General features: G+C 48.1%; 1 protein-coding gene and 1 long non-coding RNA gene across 8 annotated transcripts in view; both read right to left on the reverse strand.

The window, feature by feature from the left end:
• Positions 1-8,264, reverse strand: part of SLC4A11 (solute carrier family 4 member 11) — a 22,259-nt gene extending 13,995 nt beyond the window's left edge. The window contains exons 1-4 of one of the 7 annotated variants that reach the window (XM_069072409.1): positions 7,989-8,264; positions 3,785-3,835; positions 2,379-2,509; positions 597-737 (exon numbers count right to left, since the gene is read on the reverse strand). In XM_069072409.1, coding sequence (XP_068928510.1) covers positions 597-737; positions 2,379-2,502 — 265 coding nt within the window. In that variant the 5' untranslated portion in view covers positions 2,503-2,509; positions 3,785-3,835; positions 7,989-8,264. Of the gene's footprint in view, positions 1-596; positions 738-2,378; positions 2,510-3,784; positions 3,836-4,195; positions 4,237-6,173; positions 6,266-7,988 lie in introns of those variants that run through there. The other 6 variants (XM_069072415.1, XM_069072432.1, XM_069072424.1 and 3 more) reach the window with 6 other exon arrangements.
• A 2,681-nt stretch (positions 8,265-10,945) lies between these two features.
• LOC138150962 (uncharacterized) lies at positions 10,946-17,236 on the reverse strand. Its single transcript, XR_011165706.1, has 3 exons — positions 16,860-17,236; positions 14,352-14,427; positions 10,946-11,473 (listed from the first exon to the last, which is right to left on the reverse strand). It is a non-coding gene; the product is annotated as an uncharacterized lncRNA (long non-coding RNA).
• Between the last annotated feature and the right edge of the window lie 603 nt (positions 17,237-17,839).

The raw sequence follows: 17,839 nt of genomic DNA on the forward strand, positions 1-17,839 counted from the left end.
GTGTGTGTGCGCTTGTCTGTGTATGCAGGGTATGTTAAGGAAAAAGAAATCATTCTAAACACTGCCCCCAAAGAGCAAACATTCCCATTACTGAGGGAGACAGGGACACAGAGATGCAGAGACAATGCTAGACACAGAGGGATTCCCAGATGGAGAGCTGAAAGGGGTGGGTCTGGGGTGGGGGGCTGAGGAGGGTTGGGGTGGTAGGAGGCAGAGGCAGTGTGGTACAGAGCATCAGGAAGGCACTGAATTTAAGGAGAGGAGACGTGGGCTCTAGTCTCAGCTTGGCCAGTGCAACAACAGGATATCTGACCCCAGTCCCCTCCTGGGCAAAGAGGGTGGTAGGCAGGGGAGGGAGGGGAAGGCGGTAGTGAAGTGAGGGTCTTGAATCAGAAGTTATTTCAGTTGTCAGATTTTGGAGGGAGCAACAGATGGAGAGGGGGACAGGAGGGCTGCAAGGATAAGATAATCCATCCAAGAGAGTTGATCAAGGACTGCCCCCCCCAGCTCCCATCTTTCCTCCCTGTCATGGACCCCTTCCACCCGTCCTGGGGGGCCCCTCTGGACAGAACACTTATTCTCCTCTTCCTCCTCACCTCCTAAATGATGCCTCTTCCTCATCCTTGAGTTCTTTCTTTTCCCCTCTGGGACAGAGGAGGAGGGCTCTGACATGGGTGATGGAAAGTGAACCCGGGGCCATGCCTCCGGGGGAGACACTGGTGGGCTCTGGTTGTTCCCTGAGGGACATGGATTAATCTTCCTAATGCACAGCTCAGATTCCGGCAGCCCCTGTCTAGATGCCCTACACTTTCCCTTTGCTTCATCAGTCTCCTGTTCATTCTCTCTGACCCAGATGGGGTCCTCCAACTGGTCCCCACCTCAGCCTCCAACCTGTCTCCCATAGCTCCCTACTTGTACTCTCCATTCCAACCCCATGGCTGGACTGTGCATTAACCATGCCAGGCTCAATTCAGTTTCAAAGCCTTTGCTCCTACCACCCTTCCCTGACACTACACCCTCCTCACTTTTCTCTGCCTATTGTACCCATTCTTCAGGGTCAACTCAAGGTCTCCTTCCTCCAGGAAACATTTCTGATCTTTCCAGAATTTAATGATCTCCTCTGTCTTTGACTAGGTGTCTCTGCCGCCCCAGGGCCTCCCCGAGTTCCACTTGGGTCCGTATTTCTGATGGCGGATACTGGCATCATGCATCCTAACACTAGACTGCATCATGACTGTCCTGGTCTACTCTCTTCCTCCTATTTCTGAGTCCTGCCCCCTGTCTCAATGGTGGGCCCATCTCCCATCTCCTTCCAGACTCCCCCCCTCTTTTTCTCTGTCTCTGTCTCAGTGCAAAAGGAACTGCAGGAGGGTTTGGGATGACCTAGAATTGTCCTGAACTGATGGAGAAACTAAAATAACCCCACTTTTCCCTCCTGTATTGTCCCTCTCCCATTCACTCATTGATAGGGGCAGAGGGGAGGGTGTCACTCACACTGACTCATTTCCCACTCACCCAACTATATTTCCTCTCCACATCCCGCTCCCAGCACCACACCCCCCCAAGCTCAAATCCAACAAGGAACTCTGGGGCCTATCTTTGGGACTGAGGGGTCTATGAAACTATTTCCTCACTAGGGCACTGGCCTCAGTGCCCTCTGGGGCCTCTGACTAGTCATCCACTGTCCCCAATCACATAAACCCAAATTCTGAACTAGAAAGTTCCCTGCATCTAACCCCCAAGAAAGATCTCTTACAGTATGAGCACAAGTCACTCCCCAGCTTCCTCAACTCCTCTTCCTCCCCTTTACCCTTCCAACTGCACCTTCTCTCTTCTCCTCCCTCCCTTCCCTCCATCATCTCCTTATTTCTTTATCCCTCTCACTTCATTGCTTCCCTAGGGGCCTCTCCTCTTGCCCTCAGTCATCTCTTAGGAAGTCCTCAGCTCTCCCTGTCCCTTGACCCCAGGACCCAGAGAAGAGGTAGGCTGGGTCCTCACTCTCAGCATTGTTCTCAGACTACCATGCTTTTTTTTTTTTTTGCTTTGACTGACCTCTCCCCATTCCTCCATCCCTGGCTACTGGCCTCCAGGATACTCTCACAATCCCAGAATTAGAAGAGATCTCAGAAGTAATCTCCTTTAATCAGAACCTCTTCTGTCTTCTCCCATGAGTCTACCCCTGACTCAGTTTCATCAACAACACCAAGGACCCCAACACCCCATCAACATGAATTCTGTTAGAGCTCTTCTTGGTTCTAAGCCTTCATCTCCACCCCATGCCAGCCATATGTTGGCCCGATTATACCCTGGATGATACCAGGACATGGCCCTTAGTGACTAGTCAATGGAAAGTCTCCCAGACTGACAGAATGACTCACTGCCTGCCTGAATGTCCGATGAACTGCCTGGTAAATTGCCTGGCTGACTGATGGACCTCCTGTCTGACGGACTGGCTGGAGAGCTCTCAGACTGATCGGCCAAGTCATTGGTAGAGGACCTCATTGATGAACTGCATGACAAAGGAACTGGTTCACTGACAGATCTTCTAATTGACAGATTAGCAGATTGACAGGGCAATTCACAGGCAGACTTGCCTAATTGGGGAATTGACTGATGAAGGAAATATCTGGCTTATAGACCGCCTGACCGATGAACTACCTGGAAGACTGTTTTCCCCTACGAGGGCATGAAATCCCCTTGAAAATCATCATGAGGGGCAGCTAGGTGGCGCAGTGAATAGAGCACCGGCCCTGGAGTCAGGAGGACCTGAGTTCAAATATGACCTCAGACAGTTCCTAGCTGTGTGACTCTGGGCAAGTCACTTAACCTCTGTCTCTTTCTTCCACCCTGTAATGGAGACAACATAGCACCTATCTTGCAGAGTTGTTTCAAGGATTAAATGAGCTAACATTTGTAAAACAATGAGCACAATGTGTGATGCATAGTAGGTGCTACAGAAATACTAATTCCCTTTCCTTCTACAAGTACCTAAGGAGAGGGAGAAGACCTATGTATCCAAGTCAGATTGAGAGCTCCAGCCCTGGAGAATGGCCAGTTGCCCCCTGCACTGGGGGAAAGCAGCTAAAAGGAGTGGAACCAGAGGACTAAGAATCTGACCCAAAGGCCCATCTCCTCTGAGCCTCATTTCTGATGACAGTCAGGCAGCACCCCCTTTGCCACTCAGAGAGTACACCTTCTCCCACAGTTTCTAAGAATCTAGAGATCCCATCTCACCAGCTATTACCCAGAGAGGACAGCACGCAAAGACAGCAACAAGATACTGGGAATGGTACACCCCATTTTCTCCCGCCCAACCCACAGGCTAGGGCAAGAATCAGCAAGACCCACAGTCTCACAAAAGGAAAAGGGTCAACCTTCTTCCTTGGGGATACACAGCAACAGCTCCCAACAACAGAGAGACAAGGCAGGCAGAGAAAGACCGGGAGGTAGAGATAGAAGGAGAGACAGAAAGGGACAAAGAGACAAAGAAAGACAAGGAAACAAACAGTCATTGCAGAGACAAAAAGGCTGACATGGAGAAGGGAAACAGACAGGCAAGGTCAGAGACAGGGAGATGAGCAGAAAGACAGCCAGAGACAGGGAAATAGGCATATGGAAAGATAGAGAAGGAGAGACAGATAAGCAGAGGCTGAGACAGAGAGACAAGTAGAGACTCAGCCTGTCAGATGGATAGTAAGGGCTCATAGACCGGCAGAGGTGCTCAGACAGAGCAGGCAGGCAGGCAGGCAGGCAGGCAAAGTATTCCTTGGCTTCATGGTCTTACCAGTTTCTTCAAAGAAGTATCCATTCCGAGCCATAGCTGCAGGTGGGGTCTCTACAAAGAGAGAAAGAGGATCAGCAGGAAACCTGAGCCAGCACCTCATCCTAATTGATCCCAAGTGGAGAGGCCAAGCAAGGCTTCCAGGTGGCTCTTTCCTTAACCCTGTTTCCCACCCTCTGGGACCTTAGAGACATCTCAGCCAGGTAGAGCACATACCCCATCTTGTTGTGAGACATTTCTTGCTTGTCCCAAAGAGAACAGGGAGCACCCTCCCCTAGTTAAAAGGCATCCTATTCTCTCAGAGTTCAAACCAAGGATCTTACTCCAGCCCAGGACAGTATAACTGTGACAAGACCAGGTGCTAACCACAAGTCCTGGAGGATTAAGAGCTATAGAATTCAAAGCCATACAGACCAGGAGAGGTATGTCTGTCCTCAGACGTACAAGGGCTGTCCTCAGGATACAATGGCAGAGGAAGACCTTGCTTGGTCAGAATCTTCCTCCTGATGGGGGCGTGTCTCTTCCTTAGCTTTTGGATAAGTCTTCTCCCTCTATCAACCCCTCCTTTCCTCCCTCTCCCCGCCCCCCCCCCCAACTCCACCCCTTTAAGACTGGGCTCTCTCTGTGAGCAGCAGAGGTAGAGAAGGAAAATTTCTCCTTCTCTTTGTCCTAGAGTTGGGGTGAGCAAACATATTAAATTCTTTGGGTTCCTGCTCTCTCTGGGAGTGGAGTATGGGAGGTCACATTCTCTGGATGTCTCTCTCCCAGGGTTAATAACAATTCTCAGAACAGGAAAGGGGGTGAGCTCCTGAATAAGAGAAGGCCATGGGGGGTTGAGGGGAAGGATGCTGTAGCCCTAATCTCTACCCTTCCTACTAGCAGAATTCAATGCACCTGATGGGGGGAGGGGAGCTTTGCAACATCAGATAGCAATAATCAGTGGCTTGCATCTCTGCTCAAACTGAGGGCACACACACACACAAACACAGACACACACACAGCATCACTCCAAAAATCAGTCCTTTCTACACTCACAGAGCTGTCATTTACAGAGCCAGGCACACACTCTCCCTCAAGAAATGGCTTGTGTCTTTGTATATTCTCCAAGGGTTTCAACACGTTTTTGAGGTCTGAGAGGATTGTTTGTACCTATTTGGATTTCTGGGATTTTCATCTTCCCTTTTGTTCCCATCACTTAGGAGGAGGGGGGATTATTTAGCAAATAAAAATTTGATTTCAAAGGCTCCTTTCCCATCTGGAAGTATCCAAGACTCATTACAGTCAGCTGGGTGATTGGGAAACTCAGAAAAATTCCAGCAACCATACTGAAGGGAAAAGGAGTAGCACCTAATTGATTCACTGTTTCCCATCAAGAAGGGTGTAAGGAAAAGGGGGTTAGGCTGTCCTTTGGGGGAGGGAGAGGGGAATAAGGGCTATGTACACTCAACTGACAGACTGTGAAAATAAGGTTTGGCATAGGAAAAGGGGAAGAGGAGTGAGGGGGCAGAGAAGGCAGGATAGACTACGCAACAAATAGAGTGGGGAGCAAGAGGGAAAAAGGGCTGAGTGGCCTCTTGCAGACAAGATGTAGTATACTTGAGTTTTCTCAGTATCGTTGGGCATAGGAGATTGAGAACTGGGCACTGAACATGTGACAAGGCAGTATGGTAAGATCCTGAGCAACCTGGACAGACAGGGAGGGAAAGGGCAGCAGGAGGCAGAAAGTGTGTCCTTTCCCTAATCAATCACCAAAACAGAGGCAACAGAGAGAAACTAAGGCAAGTCCCACCCCAGAATTCGTTCCCAGTATTAATCTCTGACACAAATTTATAGACATTCTTATCCTCCATATCTCTATGCCCCAAAGCTGGTGTTAGTTTGCATGTATCTCTGCCAAACATACACTCAGAACTGTTCCCCTCAGTCCCTCAAATTTAGCCCCAATCTCCGTTCCTATTCTAATCCTAGACCCTAACCCTGCCTTCAGTACTATATGGTCATAGGTAGAGCAGCAAAAGACCTTAGAGATGATCTTGTTCCACTCATTTTATAAATGAGGAAACTGAGTCCCGAGAGGTCACACAATTTGTTCAGACAATAAGTCCTAGAGAATGGATTGCAATCCAGCTCCTCTCTTCTTTCCATTGTGCTACACTGTATCCTGTTTTCCTTCACCCCAACTCGCCAGATCTTTGGCTCCCAGTTTGCCACCTGCTTACACACCATACTTACTTCCTTAGTCCAGGCTCCAGAATTCTACAGATTTATACATCTGCTCCCTTTGCCATTCATTTCCAAACCTCTACTCCTAAGGTAGCTGCCCCACCACAACCTGGCTCCTGGTTTTTGCCTCTGTCCCATCCTTTAGTCTCTAGATTGTCTCCCAGCTCACCATTCCCAGGATCAATGGGATTCTCAGATGACTGCTCACTGGAGTGAGCGCCTCTTCCTCTCGGCACTGCCTGCCTCCAGGACTTTTGTATTTATGGGTGGAAGCTAGTGGTGAGGAGGATTTCTGGGCTACCTCCCCCCATCCTGCCACCCAGCCCTAGGGGCGGGTCTCTGTGTGTGCATCGCTAACTCTAGGCGTGGGCGCCAGGGGCTGTGTCAGCCGGCAGTAAGCTGCACCGTGATCTCTCGCTCTCTCTCCCTCTCTCTCCCTCCCTCCATCTCTCTCTGTCTCTCTCTTGTCTCTCTCTCTGTGTGGTCCAGTCTGTGAGTGGGTATGTCTTTGGTGTGTATGGTAGATGCAGACTGTATGTCTGGGTTTTCATGATGAGGGCAGGCTATAATTAAGATTGTGTGTGTGTGTGTGACAGAAAGAGAAGAGACAGAGATAAAGGCACAGACACAGAGACCGAGATAGAGGCAGAGAGACCGACAGAAAGACTTTCATGCGCCGTTCCAGGCTGGGCTGTTTGTGCAGAGGAAGCTTCAGGGAAGGGAAGGAAGCACTGTGCACTGAAATGAAAGTGACCAGGACTGAAATGTTTTGGGAACCTGGGGTGCCCTCCAGCTGAGCCTAGAAACAGTGACTTCTCTCAGGGGGTGAGGATGGAGCAGGAAGGCAAACAGGTGCTAACATCATGCCTTTCACAGCCCAGTTCCCTGTGACCACCTGCTGCCCATACCTCCAGGTGAGGGCTCAAGAGCCTACGTAGTAGACTGGGAATGGGAAAGGTATCAAGTCAGCATCAAAGGAACCGATTTCCAATCCTAGCTAGGCTACTTCCTAGTTATGGGACCAAAGACAAGTGACTTAACGTCTTAAAACCCCATTTACCTATCTGCAAAAGGAGGAGATGGGATTAGATAATCTCTCAGGTTCCTAGCAGCTCTCCATCTGGGGTTCTCAATCCTCGGATCCCCTGTTCACTGGGGGGGCAGTGACACAAATACACTGTCCTCAGGAAATTCAGCCCCCGGAGGCACCAGGAGCCCACCGGGACCCTGGGCTTTTAGCTGATGAACGAGAAAGGTGCCTTGGGGGAGGGGATCAAACCATCCCATACAGAGTTGGGGTGGAGGACCTGAGAGCCTCAGGGAATGGGGAGTGTGCATAAATCTTTAAGGGAGGGTGAACTGGGGTGTACTTGAATAGGTTTTGAAGTGGGAGTGTATTGTTCTGTTCGCCTGGCCTCCAGATTCTCACCCCCCCCTCCACTCCCCCCCACCCCCCAGCGAAGAAGCCCTTGCAGGCCGTCCAGCAGCCACCCTGCCCCGAGCACTAGGGCGGCTTCCAACGACCCCCTAAGGGATCTCTATTTCTATGTCTACCACATATCTGGGTTCCGCGTGTGTTGTGGCCTGGGGTGCCCGAACTCCCAGAAGGAGGCAGAGCCAAGACAACAGAATGGGGGTGAGAAGCTGCTGGTTCTCGCTTCCTCAACCGTCCCCCAAGATCAGAGCAAGTGGGGCCACTAGGCGCCCGGCCTCTGAATTGGGTGAAGTCGGCCGCTCCTAGCTCGTTGCTTGGGCGCTGAAAGGAGCCGCAAGACGACCTCAGGCCCCAGTGGGCAAGGGAACCCCCCGAGCCCGCCCCTCGCCGTCCGCGTCTACCCCTGCCCCGGACCGACGGCTGCAAGCGGGCACTCCCGGCTCCCAGGGCTCGTCCACTGGTCCCTACCTGTGATGCTTCGCCCCGAGACTCCGAGCCCCCAGCTCCCCCCAGTCCCTCTCCCCTCCCCAGACAGCCCCCGGTGCTCACCGCACAGCCGGAGGTGGAACACCCCCCTGGCTGTCATGGGCCCCTGCTTGCCGGGTCAGCCCATCGCTGAGGCGGCCTGGGGCCGGGGCAGCGGCACACGATTCGGCGGCTCTCCTCCGGCACCCAGCGATCCCACGGGTCTGACCCGAGCTCTCGAGCTCCTGGCCGGCAGAGAGCTGGGAGGCGGGGGCGGGAGAGCTACTAGCCCCGCGACACACCTCCGGTCCGCCCGGCCCGCCTGGGGAGGGGGGGCGGCGGTGCACACGAACGTGTGAGCGGTGTGTGTGTTTGTGTGTGTGTGTGTGTGTGTGTGTGCGCGCGCGCGCGCGCGCACGAGTCTATTTGGATCTGGGGGGGTGGCCATCGCCACACTCCCTAGTGTGTCTGTGTGTGGCCACAATCGGCAATGGGGAGGGGGCCCACTGAGTATGTGAAGTGCGGTCACACTGTTGTGTGTGTTGGGGGGAGGGGGTATGACCACATTGCAGTGTGTGTATATGTTAGGGGTGTGTGACCACACTGCTGTGTGTGTATGTGCATGTTAAGAATGCATATGGCCACACTGCAGTGTGTGAGTGTGTGTGTTGGGAGGGGGTGTAGTAACCACACTGCTGCATGCTGGGGGAGAGTGTTGTGACCACACTGCTCTGTGTGTGCATGTTGGCCACAATGAAGTGTGTGTGTGTGTGGGGGTCACACTTTGCTCTGAATATACTGGGGGGAGGGGGAGGGAACAGGTATCAACCACACTCCCACTGTTGATTTTTGCCTTGGTGTTTGAGGGGGTTGGGAGAATGCAGATACACTTTACTCTGTGTGTTAAGTGGGGGAGAGCTGGGATTCCAACAGGCATCTTTAATCTCAGCAGCTAACAAAGATGTTGGGAAGGATCTGGCCTCCTGGGGAGATGGGGTGGGGTGGAGGGGCGGAGATACTTTTTCACTCCTCCTCCTATAGAGGATAAGCTCCAACCTCCATTTCCCCAGGGATCTCAGGTTTCCTGAAGGCCCTTCCCTTCTCCCATTAGGTGTCCTCCCCTCCTTCCAGGAGTTCTCAGGGTTGCTTTTGCACATGCTAAGTAGCTGTGTCTAAAGATACATTAGGAGAGTTTGGGACACACTGGACCCCAACTTTTCAGATGGAAACCCTAAAGCCTAGGCCCAGACGAGCTCACAGGTTGAGTACCTGAGAGGTCCTCCCCAGCCCACTCAGTGCCTAGGCATGTATGGACCCAGGCACTCCCAATCTTTGGAAGAATCAATCTCTGTCCAGCCTTCCCCCCACTCCAGTGTTCAGTCTCCTCCTTCCTCTTCTCTGGCCCCTCCTGGGCCACACCTAAATCCTCTCCCTTTCTTCATTCCAGTTCTTCATGAAATCCCACCTCCTCCAGGAAGTTTTCCCAGACTAACTGGAAAAGCAGGCACAAGTTCCCAAGAACCCCTCCCTAGCTCAATAAGTGACTCCCTCTTCCACACGCCCCCCCATACACCCTCAGACACAATAGACCTGTGTGTTTCTGTATGTGTGGACAAGGATCACATCTTATTTATCTTTCTGTCTCCCTGGGCACTTAGCAAAGGGCCTTGAACACAGCGTATGTTAAATAAATGTACATCTCTGTGTTTGGGTCTGTGCCTCGGTATGTATCTACAGAATCCGAAAGGAAGGGCATAGCTGTGTCTCCCTGTTGACTCTGTCTAGTGATTGTTCTGCTTCTGTCTCTTGTGTAGTGGAAAAGGGACTGATTTCAGAAGTCAGAAGACTCCAACTCAGCCTAGCTGTGTGACCGAGCCTAGGTGACAACCTCTCTGACAGGACTTGGTGACAAGAACACACTTTGTATGTAGGAATGTACACAAAGAGGACTTCTGGCTCTGTGCCCAAGTCTACAGGGACACTTCTGCTTCTCTCAGTATTTCTTTGTGGCTAGTCTGCCTCTCTGTATGTGTCCATTAATAAGAACTCTCAGCTTGGTCCTAGATTCTTCTTTCCTCAGCCTCCCTCCACCCCTGCCTTGTGCTTGAACCAAACAAGCTGTCTTCAAGGTCAGGATGTGGTTTGGGGCAGTGTTTTCTCCCTCCCCATCCCTAACCCCTCCCATCCCAGTTCCGTCCTCTCTGATGTACTTCCCCTAGTTTCTGTCACCCAGGGACAGAGGTAGGGCTGGTTACTGAGACAGAATGAGGTTGAGACTGCTCTCTCTCAGAGGATGGGGGATGTGAGCTTCTTAGGTGGCCCCAAGGGAAAAGTTGCTCTGGGTCTCCCCAGTCCTGAGGAAAGGGATATGGATGTCTGGTTTACAGTAAAAGACTCATCAGGGTCAAATGTGGGAACACCAGGGTCCTTCTCCTTATCCAGCTATCCCTTAGTCTCTTCTAGCCATTCATCTCATGCAGCCCCCAATCACCTCTGGACTTCTAGTAGACCACTGATTCTATTTATCTTCTAAATCCATTTTGCCCATATATCGCATTTAGTCCTCTATCCCTCCCTCCATCACCATCTAGTCAACTCACCATCTGTTTTGTCCAGTCAGGCCTCCTCTTTTTCTCCATCACAATCCATCCCTACATACCCACTTCTCAATCTATTCTGTCCATCCTTCCCATACAGAAATCCCTCCTTCCCTCTCTGCATCACCACCCATTCATTCCTATCTAGCACCCTCTCAATCTGCTTTATCATCTCAGGGCATTCACCTCTCCTTCCATTACCAGGGATTTATCCATTTCCCCATTTATCTAGCTATATATTACTAGTGAATCCACCGCTTCTATTTCCTCCTCAACTTCAGGGAACGTTTCCATATTTCTGTCCTTTCTAATCCATTTGTCTGATCCCATCGATCTATTCATCTGCAAATGCATCTCCTCTCACCACTGATTACTGAACAATGTTTACACTTAGAAACCGGAAACAGAGCTAATGAAGGGGACAGAGAGGTACTGAGACTAAAACAGCTTTATTATTCTCTAAGACAAATGCTCCACTTTAGCCAAACCAGTCTTTGAACTGTTTCCATAACACAGCTCCCGCTCTAACTATCATTTACCTCCTCTCGTCTGCCTGGACATCTGTCCCCCTTTATCCCTATCTACATGACTCTACTCATCCTTCCATCCATATACAGACCAGGGCTGGTTTCTCCTTGCCAAGCCTAGCCCCTGTACCTCTCTTTTAAAAAATTAATTAATGTTTAGTTTTCAACATTCACTTTTATAAGATTTTGAGTTCTAAATTTTCCCCCTCCCCAAAATGGCATACAGTCTGATATAGGCTCTACATGTACAATCATATTAAACATATTTCCACATTAGGCATATTGTAAAGAAAAATCAGAACCAAAGGGAAAAAACATGAGAAAGAAAAAAAGAGAGTGCAAATAGTCTGCTTTGCTCTGCATTCAGACTCCATAGTTCCTTCTCTGGAGGTGGACAGCACTTTCCATCATGAGTCTTTTGGAGTTGTCTCAGATCCTTGTATTGCTGACAAGAGTTAAGTCTATCAAAGTTTATGGCATAACATAGCTGTTTCTGTGCCCTGTACCCTTCTTAATCCTATTCCTTACCACCTTTTCTGACACCCTGCTCCCTTAACGTCCCTTCTACCCAGCAGCTTTAGTTTCTTCATCTCTACTAATTCCTCTCTCTTTGCTTGCTACCATACTCAGGCATTTCCTATTTGATCAAACCTTACCTGGACCCAGCTCCCTCAAGCTGACTTCTCATTTCTTTCCTTTTTACCACTAAACTGAATGAGTGTGATAAAGCTTCTACTTGATAGCCCTTTAAATACACAGAAAAAAAAAAGAGGACTGTGCTCCCCTTTAAGTCTTTTCTTCTCCAGACCAAACACCCCCAGTTCCTTTAATGGATTCTCATGTGACATATCTCCTGCCTTGTATAGGGGTAATCAGCCTCTGGATACATTCCTTCCTAAAATATAGAGGCAGTCTACACTAGCTGCCTTCAGTTTAGGTGATTGCTATTAATAGATGGCATTGCCATTTATAGAAACAGGAACAAAGATCAGAACTACCTGAACAGAAGGTCAGTTGAAGGTGTCAATAGAAATGGATATGATCACTAAAAGTGTTTAAAGATGGTCAAGGGAACATTCTTCAGGGAATGTTCAAAGTTGGGAGCAAGGTACAGAAAACAGAACCAGCTAAGGAAATAGAGAAAGAATAGTCAGAGGGTAGGAGAAGAACCAGAAAGCTGTTTTTTCCTGAAAACAAACTTCTTCAACAAAACTGGTCATGGTATTGGCCCTTGGGTATGCCATACTGGAATGCCTCCTTTCAAACCCTTGCCCTCACTGCTACTTCTACTAAGGATCCCCTCTCCCCTCTTATTTCCACTGTTCTAAATTCTATTCACTGGTCAAGTTCAAGCCCTCCAAGAAGCTTGCTCCAACCCCTACTGACACTGACCTCCCCAGAGTTCCTACAGTATTTAGTTGGAATCACTAGTTTGGCCCTTAAGATATATGAGTATATGAGAGTATGAAAGAAGATAGAAGCATGCCAATGGGGAGCAGAATAAGTCCTAGGCCTAAGACTCCCAGCTCCACCACTTGCTAATCTGTGGGTTAATCACAGAATTCAAGAATCTCAAAGTTAGAAGGTATTCAGTCTCAGGTCATCTTGTCCTACCCATTTCTGCAGAGGAATCCCTTCTGAAGCTTCTCCAAAAACTCCTGTTCATTTGTTAAGGCCCTCTAGTGTGTGATAGGATCAAGCATAATCCCTCTTCCATGGGACCACCTTTTAAATATTTTAAAAGAATGACCAAGTCTTCTCTTCTCCAAGATAAACATTTCCTAATCCTTCTAATCCACTTTATATGGAATGGTCTCTAGTCTTCTATCCTAGTGGCTTTCTTCTAAATACATTCCAGATTATAAATGTAAAATTATAAAATCTGGCCTACAAAACCGTACCCAGTATTCTACCACTCTCCCTCTCTTGGCCTGTTTTCTCATCTGTAGGATGACAATAATCCTGACCTTTTCTATTTTGAGAGGATTATTTAAAATAATAGTTGAAATAGAGCTTTGAAAATCATTAAAAGTGCCTTGTAAACCAAGGACTGATGGTCCTTGTCAGTCATACTGTAAACCCCTTGAGGGGAGGGATGATGAGACTTTTTGTGTCTCCATTGGGAAGGGACAAAGAAGGCCTTGCCGTCATGAAACATCTTTTGTGAATGTGGAAGGCTTAGGGGAGACACAGGGGTAGTGGAGGCTGGGGTCTCCCAGGGAACTGAGAAGAGGATTTCTTCTTAACCACAACAGGTCAAGGGATTGATTAGGTGACTTCCTGAGGAGGAAGGACTGGGATTATCGTGAGCATGATGGCTGGGAAATCAGACAGTTGTCTCCTCACTCTAGTGAGTGGAGTGGTTATTCCATGATATCTCCATCTCCCATCATGGTTGAAACTAGATTATAGTCTTTATGTTGAAAATATGTCTCTAATAGAATTTTAGAGCTAGTTGATAATTGAAAACTTGTCTAGTATAATACCTGAGAGAGGGGAAGGAAGTTTCCTAAGGTGACACATTAGATCACAGACAGAATTGGGACTATAATTCAAGTCTTCTGACTGCCTTGGGGTGGAAAAAGTCTCATGCTGACATAATGGATGATGTAAATAACAGCTGACCACACTGACCTGCACATTCTCCCTCTCTTCCTCCTTTCCTCCTTCTCTTCCCTTTTTAGAGAGACTTTCTAAGGGATGCTTATGGAGCATGAATGGTCTGGCCACTCCAAAGCAGTAGTTTGAAAAAGGAGAAGCATTTTTAGCAAGGAGGAAGGGCCTGGGAGGCTTTTTACAGTGGCTGGCCTTGGGGCTACCAGTTACATAGCAGGCTAAAGTTTGAAAAACACTTCATACACACCATCTTGTTTGGTCCTCGTTACTTAATAGAAAACTGAGGCACCAACGGTTTAAGTGGTCACATAACTAGTAAGTATCAGAGGCTAGAACCAAAGTCAGGTTCTCCTGACTCCTGGGTCAGTACTCCTTCCAAGACGTGAAATTGCCATTCTACTCCAGAGTGGAAACCCTGTCCAGACCCTCAATTACTACAGCATCTGGGTCTCATGCAGTCTCTATGCACTTAGGTTAGCTTAACTTGTAATTAGTACTTAGCAATTCAGGACAATTTGACAATACTCCCAGGTACAAGATGGAAGGTCCTGACCTTACCCATGCCCCTGGCAGAGCCCAGGCTTTGGCTACCAGGAGAGAGCCAAGAAATGGAGGGAAACAGACAGATAGAGACAGAAAGAGGGAGACAGCAGCTGAGGACTACTGGCACAGAAGGGGACAGATGATTACTGAGCTGGGTTACATACCGGATATCTTTTGCCACAAAGAGTCCTGTTGATGGCATGGTTGGTCCAGGCTGTACCAGAATGAGAAGGGAGATCCCTGGTGAGAGAAAGACTGGTTCAGAGTAGAGGTGGCACCTCTTCCCTTCACACTCCCCTAGTTGAAGGACAGATACTTGGATTGTCACTTGGATTATAGTTGTTTCTCTCCGTGTCTTACTACTGCTACTAGACTACAAGCTCTGTGAGGGCCCGGACTAGCACAAGGCCCTACATAAGAATGTTCATCCTCTACTTGTAGGTATCCACCAGCCCCCAAGTCATTCTCCATCCTTGCTTGAGGAATTTGTTTCTTAGTTACCTGCCTTTCTCTCTACATCAGTCCCTTAAATACTTGGTGACTTCAACATATATGTTGATGTTCCTCCCCCCCCACCCCCCACCATGCCCTGGCTTCCCATGAGCTGCTCTTCTACCTCAGCCACACACAAAAGTAGCCATATCTAGGATCACCCACAAGGGTGATTCTACAATCTAGAAATCAGAAATTCCTTGATCACATCATAACCTCCTAATCTTATATCTCTTCCCCAAGCCTCACCCCATCTAAATCTATTCTTCCTCATGGAAATCTCCAATAACTCCACTCCTCCCTATTTTCCCATCTTTACCTTGGCCTCACTTTTTTCCCTTTGAATTCCTGATGCAATATTTAATCAGTTCAACTGGTCACTGTCTTCTGACATCCAATCTCTTTGCCCTCTTGCTATTGCTGCTAATTCCTCTCTAAACTCCCAACTTGGCTTCCCCCCACCATCTACCATTATAACTCCTACTCCCACACTGCTGAATACCAATGAAGAATCACAGAACTGTTCTGAGGGCATCCTCTCAGCCTCTACAAATATACACATCACCTACTCTCTGCACCCTCAACATTGCATGGCAATCCTTTTACTCTTCCCTGACTACCTATGATGCTCCTCAGGGCATTGTTCCAAGCCTCTTCTCTCCTTAAGCCACTTATACTATTGCCTCTCACAAGAGGACCTGCCTTTATACTTGACTGAAAACACTCAGGCTTTCTCTTGTGAGTTCTCCTCTTTCCAATTCTATACCTCCAATACTCTCAGCTTCACTGCTTATTCTATCTTGCCTCTGATGAAGAGGTGCTTCTTCTTGTCATGACTAACCCCTCTCATTTTTGTCTTTAATCTCTTACTTGCCCATCTGAGAGGGCAGGGAGGCAGTACAAAGCACAGGACTTAGGGTCGGTAAGATATGAGTTCAAATTTTGCCTCAGATACATATTCACTGACTGCAACACTGGGTTAAGTAAGTTAACCTCTCTCAGACTCAGTTTCCTGCTTTGTAAAATGGATACAATAATAGCACCCTCCCTCACAGGGTTGTTGTGAGGACCAAATGGGAAAATGAGTTAATATATGTATAGCATTTTTGTAAACCTGAAAGTACTACATAAATCCTAGCCATTATTAGCATCACCATCACCATCATCATCATCACCATCTACTATAGGAATCTGACCCCTTGAAACCCCTCTTTCTCTTTCTAAACTTCAACCCACTGGCTTCTTCCTTGCTTCCCATAAACATGCCCAGATCTCTTCCATCCTTAAAAAACAAAACAGAACAAAACCAAACCACCTTTCTTTGACCCCTCAAGCTCTGGTCCTATATCTTCCCACTCTTTCACAACCAAATTCCTAGTGGGAAAAATCTATGTCTACTTATGGCTTCCACTTTTTTATCTCCCATTCACTCCTTGTAATTTGGCTTCTGATCCTACCACTTAACTCTCTCCAAGGTTACCAGTTATCTCTTAATTGCTAAATCCAAAGACCTCTGCCTAATTTTCCTTCTCCTCTGCTGTGTTTGACACTGTTGATTAGGACCTCCCACCTGGATAATCTCTCTTCCCTTGGTTTTTGTGACACTGCACTCTCTTGGATCTCCTACTTATCAGACTGCTTTCTCAGTCTCCTTTGATAGGTCACCATTCATGTTCTATCCCCATGCACAGAGATGCCCTAATGCCCTGTCCTGGGCTGTCTTCTTTTTCTCTCTCTCCCTCGGTGATTTCATCAGCAACTTGATGACTCCCAGTTCTACACAACCAGCCCTCATCTCCCTCCTAAAACTCTACTTCTCACATTACCAACTATCTGCTACACAGATCCGCCTGAACTTCCCATAGGTATCTCAAATCCAACACATCCAAAATGGAAATCATTACCTTTTTGCTAAAACCTACTCCTAACTTCCTTATTTCTTTAAAAGGCACCACCTGGGGCAGCTAGGCAGCTCAGTGAATAGAACACTGGCCCTGGAGTCAGGAGGACCTGAGTTCAAATCCGACCTCAGACACTTAAAACAAAAAACTAGCCGTGTGACCTTGTGCAAATCACTTAACCCCAATTGCCCTACCTTCCCCCCTCCAAACAAGCAAAAATAAAAGGCACCACCATCCTTGCAGTCTCCCAGGTTTTCAACCTTTACAGCATTCTCTTACCTTCTGCATTCTTCCTCACCTCCTTTATACTACCAGTTGCCAAGCTTTATTTGAGACTATCTTCATATTTTTTGTATCTATCTTCTTTCTCCATTCACAAGGTAACTTTACACTAGTTCAGGCCTTTATCATCTGTTACCTGGGGAACAGGTTTCCCTGCTTCCTATTCACCCCTCCCCCCAGTCCATCCTTCCATCCTTTACATAGCTGCCATGTTAATACTGTTCAAGAGCAGATCTGACCATGTCATTCACCCTGTTTAAGAACCTTCAGTGGCTCGTTAGTGTGTTAGACTCCTTTAGCCTGAGAAGGCTCCAAGCTCTCTTCCTAAACATATAGCACATTCTTCCCCTTACATACTCCATGTTCCAGACAAACTGACCTCGTTTCTGCTCTCTCCACAACAACACTATCTTTCAGCTCAGGATCATTTTTGGCACAGCCATCCTTAGAATGCTCTCTTTCTGCCTCTTGGAATCTCTGCTCCCTTCAAGAATATGCCCATGGACTCCCTCCTACCCCAACTGTTAGTGTTTAATTGTTATCTCCATTCAAATGATTCCCAAATCTACACATGCCATCCTGTTCTCTCTCAGGCTCTCTTCTTGTAAACTTCCCACTGCCTATTGGGTATTTCAGACTAGGTGTTCAGTAGGCACCTCAAAATCAACCTGTTCAAAACTGAACTCCTTACCTTTCCCCCCAAATCTATCCCCTTTCCAAAATCCTCTATTTCTGTTAAGGGCCCTGCTGTCTTCCCAGTTCTGAGTCTTAGTGTTATCCTTGATTATCCTCTTTAATCTGACATATCTAATCAGTTGAAAATCTTGTCATTTCTACCTCCAAAGAATATTACTCATCCATCCCTTTCTCTCTACTCACATGGCTGCCCTGCTAGCTCAGGTCCTTACCACCTCTCTACTGGACGGATGCAAAAATCTCTTGGTTGGCCTGCCTGTCTCATTTCTTCCTGTGCAAAT

The sequence above is a fragment of the Petaurus breviceps genome, unplaced genomic scaffold, assembly GCF_028583685.1.
Source record: "Petaurus breviceps papuanus isolate PSGF00001 unplaced genomic scaffold, PetGlider_PUasm1.0 140, whole genome shotgun sequence".
Taxonomy (NCBI): domain Eukaryota; kingdom Metazoa; phylum Chordata; class Mammalia; order Diprotodontia; family Petauridae; genus Petaurus; species Petaurus breviceps.